The 17,856-nt window shown below is 33.5% G+C and overlaps 1 protein-coding gene across 1 annotated transcript in view; it reads left to right on the forward strand.

The window, feature by feature from the left end:
* LOC139524125 (plexin-B-like) overlaps nt 1-17,856 on the forward strand; it is a 45,699-nt gene that overhangs the window by 25,193 nt on the left and 2,650 nt on the right. The window contains exons 10-12 of the mRNA XM_071318747.1: nt 14,421-14,522; nt 15,366-15,488; nt 17,010-17,088. Of these exons, the coding sequence (XP_071174848.1) occupies nt 14,421-14,522; nt 15,366-15,488; nt 17,010-17,088 (304 nt within the window). The remainder of the gene's footprint in view (nt 1-14,420; nt 14,523-15,365; nt 15,489-17,009; nt 17,089-17,856) is intronic.

Below are 17,856 nucleotides of genomic sequence, written 5' to 3' on the forward strand. Positions count from 1 at the left end.
TTTAATTGTTATCAATAAAGAAAGTCTTTCATGCGTGCGTTGCGAGCATATCAGATATATATTATTTCGGTGCGTTCATTATAAAATTTGCAAAATGTTATATATGTAAACAATAATTTTGATACTAAGCTTTTTGATTACGACATTGTTTATTAAGCCCCATCGGTACTGGCATTTTCAAATTTCGAAAATGGTGGATTTAACCTGGTTTTATAGCGCTAAACTTCTCACGTTTATGACAGTCTCATCAAATTCTGTCATATATACAACGATGCGTAAACAAAACAGACATAATAGGTAAAATTGTCAAAATATGGGTACAGCAGTCAAATATTAATACTAATAAGTACTAATATTGATATAACAAAAACACCGCTATGATATTTTAAAAGTATCCCATTGATATTGGAACTAATAGCATTTGTATATTTATGTATATAAGAAAAACACAGCACTTCAAATTTTACACGGACATAAACGTTTGCTTCTAACTAACTTCTGAATGTATATTTAGACTCCATTGTTGTTTATATTTGAACAATAAGTTTTAAAGTTAGTATTTTCTTAAGTTTCCGTTGCCGAAATCAACATTTTACACATGGAATGTCTGCATATTTACAATTGATATTATACAGTATCGCAATGTGATATAAGAAAAGTTTTTATCGATTCGCTTCTTCCATAGACTGTCATATTTTTAATATGAATTTCACATGAGTATTATGATCGCACTGTGACTTTTTTACATGTCTCTGCTTTCATGTACAATATTTTATATCACCATGCAGTCGTTTAGAAGACGCACTTAGCGATAATTACACACAAGATACACACGAGGGCAATAAGCGCAAATTTGTCAACCTTTATCTCAATTAATAACATTATAACACGATATAAAACTATTCAAGTTTGAACTTTCAAAAAAGCTGCACGGACTGCTAAGCTGTATCCGAATTTTAAGTACTACTAGGAATGCATGTGGTTGCCGATTTAGTACAGGAAGTGTGATACTTTCTATATATTGATTGATACGAGTAAATTAATTTTTAAAAGTGTACGTGTATATATATAGTACTGCAACTGACATCGAAAAAGACGCTTAGTTAACGAGTTTAATGGTCCGGAATAACACACGGCTGCAAATTGTTTTAAATGATAGAATAATATCTATATTTTAATTTCCGTCGGGTCGTAAAAAGTTTCTATGGTCACATTTTTGTATTTTATCCCTTTAATGGGGGTACCCCTCAATTTACGGTTTTGGGTAGTTACCTTAAAATCCAAAAATATATTTTTTGGTTAAATTTCCTGCTATTTTCGTAAATATTTTCTATGCACATATCATCAAGGAGCATCGGAATGATGAAGACATAAATATAATACCATCTCCAAGTAAAACTTTCAAACTTAAAGTTGGCTGTTTTTTAGATAGAAATTTAACATGTTTTTCTTTGAAAACGAGAAAACATATGATTCAAAAATAGTATTTGACATTTGAGAGGACAAAACATATTATTTCGATACTGCATGCAAATTTTGTTGGGCAAATTCCAAAGAATTTTGTCAAAAACTCAAAAATAAAAACATCATTTGTACCTTTTTTAATTACGGAAATTTCCTATCCGTCAATCAGCTCCACCATTTATTTTTTCCTTCACCATCAATTTGATAGTTTCGATGTGATTATGTAGATTTTGTAGGAGAAGTTAATTTATTTTTGAGTGATTTGAAAATATATAGTATTTCTTTCGTGTATTTTCTGTAAATAAGTTATATTTTTGTTAATAAAATATTGACTTTATATAAAAGTTAACCAAATCCTTCGGATAAGAGGTTTTTCCGGATAATGACTATAGAAAATACATTGTATGTCAATGTTTAACCTCAGAGCAATTAATATGCATGCAAGTGGTCGGGGGAAAAAGTACTATTGAAGATTCGCAGAGATTTGGTGTGTGACAAGGTGATGCTAAAACCAACTTCTCTTAATATTCTGCTTTCAGTGGGCGAATCATCAGTGATGTTATGAGACTTGCACCAGAAGGCAAAATTGGTGCGTCTTTAAATTAGATTGATTGATTGATTGTTTGTTGCTTAACGTCCAGTGACAAATATTTCATGCATGTTCAGGACGAGAACAAGTTAACAATAAAAACAATAGGTAGGATTTGTCATAATACAGGTCATTCGGGATGATGATCGGGAAAATTTAGACTGCCACTGGAAAATGATGGTATATTGGATTGGGACAGAAATTTTCCATTGCAACATGCCACCTACGGACTCCTCAAAGAGTTGATGCAAGGGTTTTTCACGTGCAAAGAACGTGACACTCCCTTTACACGAGGCATCGGACTTAACGTCCCCATTCTGACCGGACGTGACTGCGAACTTGATACATCCCGCATAGCCAAACGGACGCCCACTTCGTTTTACTGCCGGTCGGGAGAAGACCAAGTGATCATGTTTCGTTTCCCCAGTCACCCTTGGGGAACTTTAAATTAGAAACAACAGAAATCCATATGTATCCTCACAACCTGACACTTTTATACGATCTCGCGCTCAGTTTCTTCCTTGTAGTTTGGATATGAAAACAGGGTTTTTGTGTAAAAGACAAACCTTTAAAAAAAAAACCCAGAAAACTACGCAATTCAGACACAGTGGGGCCAAGGGATATGAAATATAAAGTTTAGCTCTGAACTCAATTTAGGGGGTGCCATATCTGCTGCAGGAAAATTGAAGTCTATGTTAACACTTTCAGAATTACACCAAGGTGTGTCTGAAAATATCAAGGATACATTAAAAGAAGAACAATTACTTCACCCTGCCACCAGTGCTCTTATGAGCTATGTCCTCGTTTTGATATTTCTATGGAAATGATGCCCGCATAGCTTGTTAATAGATATAGGAAGATGTGGTATGAGTGCCAATGATACAACACACCATCCAAGTCACAATTTATAAAAGTAAACCATTATAGGTCACTGTCCGGTCTTCAACACGGAGCCTAGGCTCAAAAGTTCATTTGTTCGTTAATTGATGAAATATAACACAAAAGCGCTTCTGAACCGTATATTGTCCTTAAAGATAACAACAATTCGTAAATGTAAGGCTATTACAAAATCAATCGTTTCTGTAGCAACATTCTCCCCATTACATTTGGGATTGGCAATGCAGATACATCATGCATATGCCTATGGGAATATGGGTCACGAACATTGATCGAAACTTTGTACTCACATTTATTCTATGTTTTCTATGCAAAGGTAAGACTATATCTGACGAGTTTGACCGAATCATGACGGTATTTACGCTCCAGATAGCATTTGTACTCAAAAACTGTGTTTGCTTTGAACAAACTCTGTCCTGCGCCGAACTTGTTCTTATAAAAAAGGGAAGTGTCTTGTAATGCTAATACGCGTACTGAATCCGCATATGATGACTAAGAGATTGATTCATGTCCCTATTTTATGAATACTTGAGCTAGTGTGTGTCGCTTTTAAAAGTTATATAAGGACCATGACTGATTTTGAATTACAACATTAGAAAATTGGCATTGCATTGTATAATTTTTTATCCTTCCCTTAAAAAATTAATGAGTTAACTTTTTCACCAGGATTATCCCACTAAAAAAATGATCATGCACCAAACTGACTTTGTTTTACACTCAAATTTTTTTGAAACTTCGCATTCGCCTCGGGTGACTATAGTATATTTTGTGTTATAACTGCTCTGTCCAGACTTTGCAAATACACAATATGTATTTATCTATAACTAGATACTAATTTTCACAAAATACACAACCTTTAAGATGCAAAATTAAAAACACTGTTTCAGCGCTTGAATTTTGTTTTTTTCAAAGATAGAAAAAAATATTGAAATAATTTGATAAACTGGTGTTTTATACTTTAGAAAATAATTCTGTTATATACTTTAGTGAAATACTATACACACTATGAAAGTTTATGGATGTGAAAAGGTCAAGGCCACTTCTTCTTTTGCTATGTCTTAAATGGAAAAAAATCAGAAGGTTCCAAATCAACGCCATTTTTTATGGCAGCTTTTCATATAAGTAGTCAAATTTGTCGTTTTAACATCGTTTATAGCATATGCTTATGATTGAATCGTTTTTGTAGCATTCTATTGAATAAATATCAAAATATTTCTCCTTTTTGTCCTTGTGGTTGAAATGTTGATAATTTTAGGTCTGACCTTTGACCTCAATTTCACAAAATTGTGACCACTCTGGATTTTTACGACCCAACTTTTCTTATTGTACACGTTTTCCTCTTTCCATCGATATATAATTTAGGTGTGTGTTCTTCCGGACCATTAAAGTTTTAAAAAATGAACTCTGGTTGCAGTACTAATACACCCATGGTTTTAAAATATTGGTCACGTTACTTGTTGAAATTAAAAATATATACAAATCAACACTTGGAAGGGGTGCCTGGAATAGCATGAATCATATATATATGTAATGCATTTTCGTAAACTTTGTAGAGGAACATAGCTTTGCATAAGGGAACAGTCATTATTTATCAACTGAGGGGGTCGGTGCATTTTAGGGGGGGTCATTGCCAAAAATATCATATCACTGGGGGGGTTACCATCAAAAAATATTTTCACTAGGGGGGTCACACAATAAAGGTTTTTATGTCTGACTTGTACAGATAAATTGTTGACATAATTGAAGTGAGTGTGCAATCTGTGAAATAATGTCTGTTTATTAAATCTTTGATAGTGTAGGCTGTAAAGCACCATGCAGCAGGATATGGCTAATTTCTCAAGGGCAGTGAATCTGATCACTCCTTATCACAGAACATAAATTTACAATCAATAAATTAACAACTCTGTGAAACGTTTCTCCCTAGTTTTGACCACAGGAAACAGTGAGTTGGAAAGGTTTCTGGACATGCATAATTAACTTTCTATAGTCAAGATAGTGTTTGAATCATTTTGATGTGATTCTTGAGATGAAATGGGTGTATATATATGATTATTTTGATGAAAGCAAGGATGCATGTTAGTTATATGTCCGTCACGTGGTAATAGGTATACTTATTGCGTAAACCCCTGAGGGTTTACGCAGTATATATTGGACGAGTGATGTAGTCTTTCGGAACACCGGATGTTATTCGGAACACTTCTGTTCTGGTGTAACACCACTAATTCAGGCCCGGCCAGAAAGCACATACCAGAAAGTAGTACATATTTAACACAAAATAGTTCCTACGCATGAGTGTAACTTTCAAAATATGTAGAATATTTAGGTATTTTGGGTATCAAATGAAAGCTGAAGGACTGGTGATCATTGTAGAACACTTTTGGACTTTTAATTTTGAATAGTAAAAAAACTGCACCAAATTTTAAAAAGAGGGTACATTTTGTCTGTTTGTCAGATCTGAAGTACCTGTTTTGGTACATCTGAAGTTCCGGGAACCAGTTCTTTCTTATATGCAATGTAAGGTATGTTGATTTTTTCAGTACAAGACACCATAAAGTGTTGCTTTGAAATGCAATGATTGCCACTTTATTTGAACTTAAAATAAAAGAGGTGTGCCTGCTTGAAACGGAGGAATTTAACATAGAAAGCAATGGGACCATGAATTAGTGGTGTACTTCCTTCTTTCTATGACCACCTTTCAAATACATGCGCAATAGCTATGACCACCTTTCAAATGCATACGCAATAGCTTACTAATCTGTTGAATATGCATTAGCATCTTAAGTTGCTATAGAGATATTTTACGTATGATCTAAAATTTATTATGATATAATATTTTCTTGCACACGATTACAAGCTGCTAATATCAACCTACATGCGTAGTATTTTAATTAGTCAAACGATGTAACCAGCTGTGTTTAGATATGAGATAAGATTTCATGTAAACAATGCGCTTTATATTCTGAACGAGAATAATTAAAAATAAAATCTTTAGAAAGAGTTTTAGTAGCATTTTATTTTAGATTTTACGTTTAGTGAAGATGTACATGTTGTAAAAACCAAGCTATTTTTTTTTTTACTGAAATTAAAGGGAAGTCTTTCTTGCATATGATTAAATTACAGTTATTTTTTTGGTTAAATATTGCAACTTTAATAAAAAAAAAAATGGTTATTAAAAATAAAATTAAATAGATATTGAATATGAAAAAATAAAATATTTTGAACGAGAACAATTAAAAATAAAATCTTTAAAAAGGTATTAGCACTATTTTGAAATTTTACGTCTAGGATAGACCAAGGACATGGAAATATAATCATAAATATGTGCCTCTAATAGGTGTAAAAACGAGGATTTTTTAAAAAAAAAATCGTTTTTTGAAAATAACGTTAAAATTAATTATGAAAGTTATGTTCGTATTTATTTTCAGTAATATTGCAAATTTAAAGTTATTTTCTTTGTTTCAATATTGCAACATTATTTACTTTTTTTTAAAACAAGGAGGTCACATAATAACCTCTGAATCCTTTTTGTCATTAAAATGCGACTGATAAGTATATAGATATTCAATATGAAGGGGGAAAAATAACCGTGACTGAAATCTAAATCTTAGATTTATTTTTAAAAAATACACACTTGACCATGCAGATCATGGTAAGAAATGATACTTCAAGCAATGAAACAACTAATTAAATGTGCCACTTTAATTACGACTGATAACCTAAAAATGAATTATGCATGCATTTTTAGCAGACTTAACCAGGTCGGCGATAAGATATCGAAATATAAAAAAGAAGATGTCAATGAGAAAACTATCTACAAGAAACCAAAATAACACAGAAATACAAACTATGGGTCACCGTACGGCCTTCAACAACAGGCAAAGCACGCACCGCGTAGTCGGCTATAAAAGGCCCCGAAATGACAATGTAAAACAATCAGTCAAAAAAGAAAATTAACAAAGTCCGTATCATCGTATGCATAACTTAGTTGCTCACCAGAGGAACGCTACGCAAGCGTTTAAATCCGCGTTCCATAAGTTTGAAGTACGTCGAAATGCAAAGGTATATATAGGCTTAGTGAACGCTTTTACTTCATGAAAATTTTAATGGAACATAAAAAATTTCATTCAGCTCAAGCGTTTGTCAAGAGTATACCTGTAAACTGCACGCACATAATATACACGCTATACGAGCGTTGAAAACGCTACAGATAAGTTTGAGACACATACAAAAATACGCGTCGCCTTAAAGCTTTCATTCAGGAGAAGAAGTCCGATACGGGTGAAATTCTTCAAACCTACAGAAGATATTACACCCTCTCCAACCATGCAACATGGGACTAGACATAGAAGTACAGGAACTACTCCCATTAGTTTGAGCTGTACAAGATCTACAAAAATATCCCGCCTGCCTCAAAGGTGCATAGGATCGACCATGTTCCAGCACTAATGATGCAAGTACCAACCAGAGTTACAATGCCGTGGTTGTAAGTCTTTAAAGGCATGCACCGAGCGGCCTCCAAAAATGAAAAAAAAAAAACACTATTTAGTCGGCTATTAAATGCCCCGACCATTAAGATTTAAAAACAAAAATCAAACAAAACTAAACAGCCTTATTGATAACAAAATAATTTACGAAAAAAACTTGACCGACATGAGTTATGAACAACAACCACTTCACTACATGTTCCTGGCTTTATAATGGACGTTGGCACATAAACAATGTGGTGGCCATAAATCTAACCCTCCCAAATGAACCAAACCTTAAGGACAACACATCGCAAGAAAAAAATGTAAAATATCAGTTGCAATTCGCGTCCCTAAAAATATGGGTACGGTGCACAATAATCACTTACATAAAAAACAATAGACACAAATCACTGAAATAATCGCACTTACCGAAAGCTTGTGAACATTTAGACGAATCAGTGGACATAGACGGACTGGTAAACATGTAAACAGACGGGCGAATGTGACAGACGTATTGACAAACATTCACATATAGACAGACCTGCAGTTGGGAATGTAGAAAGACTAGGAGAAACGCTTAGGTACGCTTTACGCACACCCAATACACGCTTTAAGCTCGTTGTGCACACGATACAGATATGATTGACAGGTTGAATGCATCAAAATTACTAGCGTATTGGTAGCGTGCATGATTTTTTTTTTACCACGACCGACGTACGTCGGATCTATACGTTGATGTGTGAAGCCGGTATTACATTAAATAAACAGGCAATGTCAGTTTCTAATTCTTATGCACAACAAAAGTAATATAAGACAATACATCTTTATTAAACAATTATCTAATATATATATAATGCCAAACAAGCATTTGGGTTTACGATTGCATTTCTTTTTTTAAAGAAAGCAACTTGTTTTATGAAATTATTACAAAGATGTCGAATAAGATTAAAAAATGATCTCGATATTATAGGTATAACCCTTCTGTATTCTTTAATTTTTAAGGTATTTTTTTTTTATTCCTTAGTATTTTTTGCCTTTTTCTCCTTTTATTCATATTTGATCCTTTTATTCATATTTGAACACCAGTGTTCTCTGATCCTTTTTTTTTTTTGTCCATTTTTCTGTAAATTTTATCCATTCTCCGATATTCTTTCCTATCCAGATTTCAGACCTTAATAAAAAAAAAAATACTTGATGGGCACCATGGTATTCACACACTAAACAATACACTATATGATTTGGAAAAAGAACAAATATATTCAGCTGGGGCCCTAAACAAACATGTGTACTTGTTCAGAGAAAATTGATAACACACTAAACTCTTAAAACATACATCTGTACAAAACTAAGAAAGGTCAGAGGTTCCTGGCTTGGTTGTATATATTTCTTTATCTCAAATAAATCATTTAATTTAATCGATGTTATTTTATTTGCACTTCCTAAATCATTTGTACATGTGAATCCTGAACCCCCCCCCCCCCCCCCCCCCATTCATAACTAGATATTTTTAAGTTCAAAGGTTAAAAAAAATAAGAAACAAGGGACTGTGATTGGGATTAAAATAACAGTCAGAATTGAAAGTTTATCTACCAGTATACTGACAAAATTTGTAGAATTATAGGTTGCAGTAAAATAAATTAATAAATTGGAACATACAATTTTCTGTATATTTTTTTCTATTTTTCTACATGCACTTGTCAGATATTCCTTTTTGAAAAAAAACAAGAAGAAAAGCTGTTTGTTATACTCGGAGCTTCTCAAAGCCAGTTACTATGTAGCTGATCATCATCTCCTAAACACAACTGGGATTTTTTTTTGGGGGGGGGGGGGTCAAACTTTTGATGTTCTTAGGGGGGGGTCATTATGTGGTTTTATAAAATATTAAATGGGGGGGTTCCCAACATAAAATTTTATATCAAAAATATGAACCGACCCCCTCAGCTGATAAATAATGACCATTCCCTATTGCAGGTTAACAAATAGATTCATGGTATACCACCATCTTGGATTGCACTTTTGCAGTGAACAATCAGTCTAGTTGTTACCCTAATTTGTAAACAGATGTTCAATTTTATTGATTAGACTGTTTATCTCTATGAAGAAAACTTCCTGATTTATCGCATTATTAAAAATATTTTAGCAAGTACCAAACATGTGTTTTAGAATAAATTTGTTCAACTAAGCCGGTTAAGGCGAGATAACTCTTTTAATAAACCTATTGATAATTCATTATCGGTTTATCAGTGGATGTATTAGTGCTAAACTATTGCGTTTGTATGATGATATTAAAAATATAGATAATATAGATAAAACAACAAAGGAAGTGATATCGTCCAAAACAAATCTTGCTGAGGGGATATCATGGAAGGATAACAGCCCCTTTATAACAAAGCTATTACAAAAGGAAAAATATGATTGTCCAAGATTCAAACGTATGAACAAAGAGTAATGCCTTCATAGCTAGTTCACTTAAATGGACCTTTAGCTTGTTGAAAGGGGAGGGGTGATTCTGATGAGTGTGTATAGACACACCCAAGTGGCAAGATTAAGTTATAGTTATTGACCAAGCAAGTCGGTATATGACATTTAATCTGCACAGCACGAGATGACCCAATAACCCGAACGACGTAGGAAGTCGGGGTTATTGGGTCATCTCGTGCTGTGCAGATTAAATTACATATACCGATTTGATTGGCCAATAACTGTTTTAACACATGACGCAATCAATTTACGTGAACGTTTTAGAAATGTGGACGTTATTCCGCAATCCACTGATCCTAGGAAAGTTTCTTGTAGGGGAAATACGACTTTGGTAAGTTTAAAATTAATAATTTTTTTTATATTTAGACTCATTCTAAAATAGCGATTTAATGGTATATTTATTTTTATCGGTTCCGTTAAATTTATTCCCAATTTTTATTTAATTGGTGACGATTAAGACTTTGACAAATTGTGTACTTTCAAATTGGTGTATGAAAAGAAAAATAACTGCAAGGGTTATTGAGTTTAAATTAGATTAATTGCTTTTGAATTTCTTTCCCTCAATGATATGCTTAGAGAGAAAAAGAACCGAGGAAGATGTTATATTACCTAAATTTTAAATGTTAAATAAACAGAAAATACATTTCTCTTTTAAAACCTTTACCCCCCCCCCTTTTCCAGCTAATCCCCGTTTTTAAACTAGCTTAAATATGATCCTCATTAAATTCGATCCAAAAATAGTCCTTTTATAGGAATAGCTATCCAAAAAGTCGTTATAATTCCATTGAGTCTGAAACTAATCCAAATCAGATTTCTTTTATTCGGATATTCTTAGATACATTTCTTTTTTGGCAAAAATTACCAAAAATTGTTTTAACTATCTTTCTAACTTTAAAACACTGATTTAGATTTACGTTGTACACAAAATATAATTAAATAGTTTATGTCCCAGCTTAGATAAAAAAAAAAGGAATGAGAAACCTTTCGTTTTCCTATTTTGAAACTACGATGTTTGTACGAAGTTCAACTTTGTCGTAATTTCAAGGCAGATGGCGGATTCGGGGGTGGGGGCGAACAGGTCTTTAACCCTTGGATTGGACAAAGTATCGTGTTTTAGCTTAAAATAGTCAATTTTGTCTTTAGTCTCGCTACTCTCGGTGATATTTTTTTTAATTTGATAGAATGACGCCCCTTTTAAAATCCAGGAACCGCCCCTAAGATAAAAATAGATTTGAACTGTGCAGTATATCTGAGGTAGTTAATGCACACCTTTGCTGTGCATTATCCAGATTATAACACAGTAAGAACAAAGAGATTTTACTCTTGCCATGTGTTAAGGGGTTATGATCGCTTTCCGTAATTGTACGTCGGATCATTCTAGGTTTTTACTTTCCCGCGGTACCGCAGGAAGTTCTGTTGAGACCATCTCATGTCTACCCTTAGTGGCCGGTTCTAAATTGTTACCAGTTCGAGCTTGAATGTTTTATGATACATAGTATGGACTATATAGAGTTTTATGATATATACATGATATACTGCTAATTCTTACTCCCCTGAAACCAGGGGGTGATGCGATTAGGACCCGACGTATTTGGGGATCATAACCCTCGTTCTCTTTAGGCTGAACCTTGAGGAACTTGAGCATCAATTGCTACCAATGGTGCAAAGATTTGTCAGTTAAATCAATCATGTCGGCATTCTGTAATTATGTCAGACCTCGTCATTCAAAGTGAACTGTGACCGTTATTTCCACATTAATTATTTGTTTGTTATGTTTTTGCCTGACACTTGATTCTTTGATTAATACGGTTTATCTCATTTATAAGATAAACTAATTTAATGAAGGAGAAATGATTACTGCATCATTCGGATCCGGTTCTCGTTTCCCGCTAATCAACGTCACATGATTCTCACCATTACATTGCACTAGCCACTCTTGTAGATAATATGTAAAATTTTCAAAAACCCACCCCCACCTACCCTTACAATCTTCCATCTAATAACAATTCTTTTGTCTGCTGCTGTTTTATGTATCTTTTCAGAATTACCAGAACAGGCGGATCTATAACTTTTTGGACAAAAAAGAGGAGACAAACAAGCCGATTGATTTGCTTGCTGAATCATACTTTCGAGAACTATATATGTTAATGCTAATTTTTCATCAACTTTTATCTAAATATTCAGACACCAGCAGTGTGAAAATTGAATTATCAATACCTGCGATTAGTTATTCGCCTGGAATGCATTTAACTTTTGACTTTATTTGGATAAAGATCAACATTTATTTTGATTACTTGATTCTATTTGCTTATTATTTTGTAAGAAAATCATTCGTCACAGTCAAAAAGGATGTTGGGATCTGACAAGATTAAGGGGTTATGATCGTTTTCCGTAATTGTACGTCGGATCATATTAGGTTTTTACTTTCCTGCAGTACCGCAGGAAAGAAGTTCTGTTGAGACCATCTCATGTCTATCCTGAGTGGCCAGTTCTGAATTGGTACCAGTTCGAGCTTGAATGTTTTATGATACATAGTATGGACTATGTATTCAGCGTGCATATACAGTTTCATGATATAGAAACTGTTAGCTGTTTTTTCATGGCGGGAAAAGGCTGACTCGGACTTTTACCTAATATTTGCGTTTGTATAATTTGGGTCTCAAATCGAAAGAAAGACATTTAGATTCTATCTAGATATTGGTTAATGACCTTTCGTGAGTTATTGCAGTCTTATGTGAAAAAGGTTGTTATGGGGGAAATAGTTTGCCCTTTATTGTAGGAAAAAAACAAGGAGTCTTAACATTTGACAACATGTCTTAGATGCATGATTTTTTTTTAATTAGTTGTGAGTGGCTTTGAACTAGCTGTCAGTAACTGTGAGTACTCTCAAATCTGTACTAAGTGGCTTTTTGTTGTTGGGATATACAAATACCCGGCCACGTCCACTCTGTGTAGTATTTTTGTTTGTATCCATCTCTGATGAGTCAAGCCTTTTTCAACTGATTGTTCGTTCTTATGTTACACTGTTACACCACTGTCCCGGGTAAAAGGGAGGGTTAGGATCCCGCTAACATGTTCAACCCCCACATTCTGTATGTATTTGCCTGTCCCAAGTCAGGAGCCTGTAATTCAGTTGTCGTTTGTTAATGTGTTATGTATTTGTTTTTTGTTCGTTTTTTTGCATATGAATTATGCCGTTAGTTTTCTCATATGAATTGTTTTACAGTTGCCATTTCGGGGCCTTTTATAGCTGACTATGCTAATTGTTGAAGGCCTTACGGTGACCTATCGTTGTTAATTTCTGTGTCATTTTATGGAACGCCATGACTGCCTTATTTTGATGATCAGCATTATATGCAGTGGTCACAACATTATATGCATTGCAGTGGTCACAACATTATATGCATTGCAGTGGTCACAACATTATATGCATTGCAGTGGTCACAACATTATATGAAGTGCTCATAACTTTATACGCAGTGGTCCAAACATTATATGCATTGCAGTGGTCACAACATTATATGAAGTGGTTAAAACATTATACGAAGTGGTCACAACACTATATGAAGTGGTCACAACATTATATGAAGTGGTTAAAACATTATATGAAGTGGTCACAACATTATATGCAGTGGTCACAACATGATACGTTTTTTGTTGATGAAGGTGATGATCAGTGATGGTGATGATGATGATTGATGTATGTGATGGTGGTGGTTCATTCGGTAAACTTAGGATTTTTTATCGGAAATTACCGAATACAGTCACCTGTTGGTGATCTTCTGCTGTTGTTTTTTCTATGGTCGGGTTGTTGTTTCTTTGACACATTCCCCATTTCCATTCTCAATTTTATAATTGATACTGCCCTGCAAACAAATTGAAACAGTTGTTGAAGTCATGTTATCAAGGCAATTCGATTGAAAACTATATCAGAAAAAAACAAGAATGTGTCCTCAGTACACGAATGCCCCACTCGCACTATCATTTTCTATGTTCAGTGGACCGTGAAATTCGGGTAAAATCTCTAATTTGGCATTAAAATTAAAAAGATCATATCATAGGGAACATGTGTACCAAGTTTGAAGTCAATTGGACTTCAACTTCATCAAAAACTACCTTGACCAAAAACTTTAACCTGAAGCGGGACAGACGGACGAACAGACAGACAGACGAACGGACGGACGGACGAACGGACGCACAGACCAGAAAACATAATGCCCCTCTACTATCGTAGGTGGGGCATAAAAATAACGCCTGCAATTGGACAGATATAATTTTATTAATTTATTGGAAGTTCTTTCTGAGGAAAAGATGAAGCTAAGAGGTGAATAAATGAACTAGTTCTGTTTGTCGTAAGAAATACGCATGTCATAATGTAAGTTAAATAATGAAAAATTAAGTTAATGAAATATGAATTAACAAAGGACTACTATCAGTTATTGAAATGCCAGCTCCAGACCTCAATTAAACTGATTGAACGAATATTTCACTGTTTTGTTTTTTTCATGTATATTAATTTACAGAAAGACGATTTGTGTCCCCACTTAGAAACAAATTTGAAGTTTGACTTGCATGCTAAACGACATAAAAATTTAACCATTCCAGTGAGAGAATTTGAAAGCAATGTAAGATCATAGTAAAATAATAAGTGATCTTCTTTAAACCAGATTTTCATGGTCTTACTTTTAAGTATACTTTAGGTTCGGTTAAAAGGTTTTATAATTTATAAGCTCTACATGTATTTTTCACGGACTTTCAAGACATACATGTATCAACAAAAACATATAGCAACGAAAAGATAGACATTATGGTAAAAAGAAGATGCTAAAGCAAACACAATTATTCAATCCATGTACGGAAATTTAAATGAGCATGTTGCTAAAATCTTATATAAAATAAATGCTACAATTTTCTGTATTATTTAGAAATTTCATAATTCAGTAGACAACATCCAATGCTATTACAGCCGATTGCATTTAGTGTGTAGGCAAAGGTAATATCTTTGGTAACCTTGCTCGCTAGCTGAACCGTGAAGTCATTATTAGGTTAGGTAAACTACCCTCATTTAAGAGTGGACTTCAAAAGGAGGGTACAAGTATACCTTGCCTAATAATAACTATACGGTTCAGCTAGCAAGCAAGCTAACCAAAGATACATTATTACCTTTGCCTATACACACAATGCAATTGGTTGTACTTGTAAACTTATAGCTTGTTTTGGATTGTGAACAAAATTGTCAATTTTCACTTTTTACGGAATCTAAGTCTGTTTTTTAGTATTCGACTGTAATTTTATTCAAAACAATTATGCCGCTAAAATATAATTTTTACTGTATTCATTTGTGATATTGATATTCGGAGAAATACTAGTAATCCATGAGCTGCTCGAAATCTTAAATGAACTTATCATAATAATAAACTAAATCAAATATTTTAATTCAATATACATGTAGTATATTCATTTTGTAGTTGACTGATAACATGCCTTCATCAAACTATACATGTGAAATAAGTCAAGATGGTAGTATTGTAAATACTGTAGAAGTACTGTGGGGTAGGAACCATACATATTTTACGTGTATTGGAGTTCAGGTGAGACTTAAAGATTATAACTATCATAAAAATAAGCATGTCATCTAACAGAGTATCTAGAAATAAAACCTGTTTGACCAAGCATTTACATGGATATAAGAAGATATGGTATGAGTGCCAATGAGACAACTCTCTATCCAAGTCACAATTTATAAAAATAAACCATCAACACGGAACTTTGCCTCATTACGAACAGCAAGCTTTAATGAATTACATCCTGGTACCTTTGATAACTATAAAGGGCCCCAACAATTTCTAGTATTTATAATCGTAAAACCATTCAAACGGGAAAACCAACGGTCTAATTTGTATAAAAAACACATGAAACGAGAAACACTTATGAACCACATCAACAAACATGCCTGTTCTAACTGAGTATATGACTGTCGCCGTCGTTTTCTACCCGTTACGTTGATTTCTATAATCACTGTCACGATAGAAAGTAAGGTTTCACGAGGAAAAGATTGGGATGTAACTAGACATTGAGATGTGAATGAATTTGTTTTTTTCGAAAATTCAGTAATACTTCCTGAACACCTGATCAGTTTATATTCATTGATATAAGAAAATATGGGATGAGTGGTGCCAATGAGACAACTCTCCATCAAAGTCACAATTTGTAACAGTAAACTTTGCATCGTGGCGAAAATCTCTTCCCATACATTCGTCAAGTTTGTCATAAGGTATGAAGTGTATATTTTAATCTCTAGGATTGCAAACATATCTGTAATAATTGATTTAGTCAAAGTTGGTTTAAATTGTTAGTTGCTTGCATAAGAATATAAAAAAAATCTTGTTTTACATAGAAGATTATCAAAATTTACCATATACATTATTTTACTGCTGAAAGGAGTATTATAACATGTATAAGTTGCTACACTGCTTATTGAAAGACCGTTTTAGTAAATTCAAGTAAGTAGGAAAACTTGTGTTTGATGACATTGTAAGGCATACGTTCGAATAGTTTAGGAGAGGCACACACACCAGATGGACATTCAAACTCATAATTCGAAAATAGACTGACGATGCCATGGTAAAAAAGAATTATACCAGCAAACACACCATTGTAAACAAAACACAACATAAAAGACTAAAAACGTAGCAATACAAACCCACAAAAATTTACATTATAATAACATTCGACGACATAAATATCACTTATTCAAAAAAATGATATTCCTAGGCAAACACCGCATATTTCAACAAATTGGCCAACGATTATATTTAAACAATTAAAAATCTTTGGAAGCCACTTCTTTTTAACAAGACGGTACCAAAGATTGCTTTTGAGCAATCAAAACTTTATGATACAAAGTAGCTGCAGATTTTAAACCTAACAAAAATTGCTGTCAGCCGAATATTGATGATGTACAGTTCTTTTTTTGTTGCACTTCAGTGTTTCTGCTGTTTAGTTGTGTTTATCTCAGTTTTAGTTTGTAACCCGGATTTGTTTTATTTCAATCGATTTATGACTTTCGAACAGCGGTATACTACTGTTACCTATATTTATCTCTATTTTAGTTGAATGAATCAGTAAAACCTTACATCGTTCGTCTAAAATTCAATAATTTGTACTTCGACAATGAGGTGACTTTAAATGGTAAGATTAGACTATTTCTGTACACATTGCTATGCTTTGCACGAAATGATAAAACAAAAATTAACATGACTATTACCACCCTAACTAAAAAAGTTTTATATTGTTCCTATTGGAATGAGAAGTTGTGGTAAGATTGCCAATGAAAGAACTATCCACTAATGTACAAAAATGATGGGTGGTAACAATTATAAGCATCATACGGCCTTCAACAATGAGAAATCCGTATAGAGTATAGTCGGATATAAAAGACCATGACATACAAGTTATGAAATAATGCGTTGCAATGGAACTACCGGCATTATATTATAACAAAACAATCAACGAAATACAAATATGACAGATGACCAAACGATAACTTTTGAACTATATGCTCCTGACTTGGGACAGGCAAATAAAGAATGTGACGGCGTAATATATGTTTGTGGGCGCTCAACCGCTCCGTTAACCTGGACAATGGTGTAACAGCAAAACATATAAAAATCATAAAACGTTGATTTAATATCAATATGTTCGCTATTTTTGTTACCAATTAAACTATGAAAAACAAATACAAATATTCATTATCATTACCATTTAAAAGAATTTGTCAATGTACAGTCAAGTTCTCAAAAGAAGTCCAAGCTTGTTACGGCATAATGGTGTATTACAATGTAATAGGTTTTTGTTATGTTTTGGACAATTTCCTTAGATATAACTGATTTTGCATTACTGTACATTTTCTGTTTCGATCATATAAAAAAGAAGATGTAGTATGATTGCCAATGAGAC

Source organism: Mytilus edulis, chromosome 1 (genome assembly GCF_963676685.1).
Source record: "Mytilus edulis chromosome 1, xbMytEdul2.2, whole genome shotgun sequence".
Classification (NCBI taxonomy): domain Eukaryota; kingdom Metazoa; phylum Mollusca; class Bivalvia; order Mytilida; family Mytilidae; genus Mytilus; species Mytilus edulis.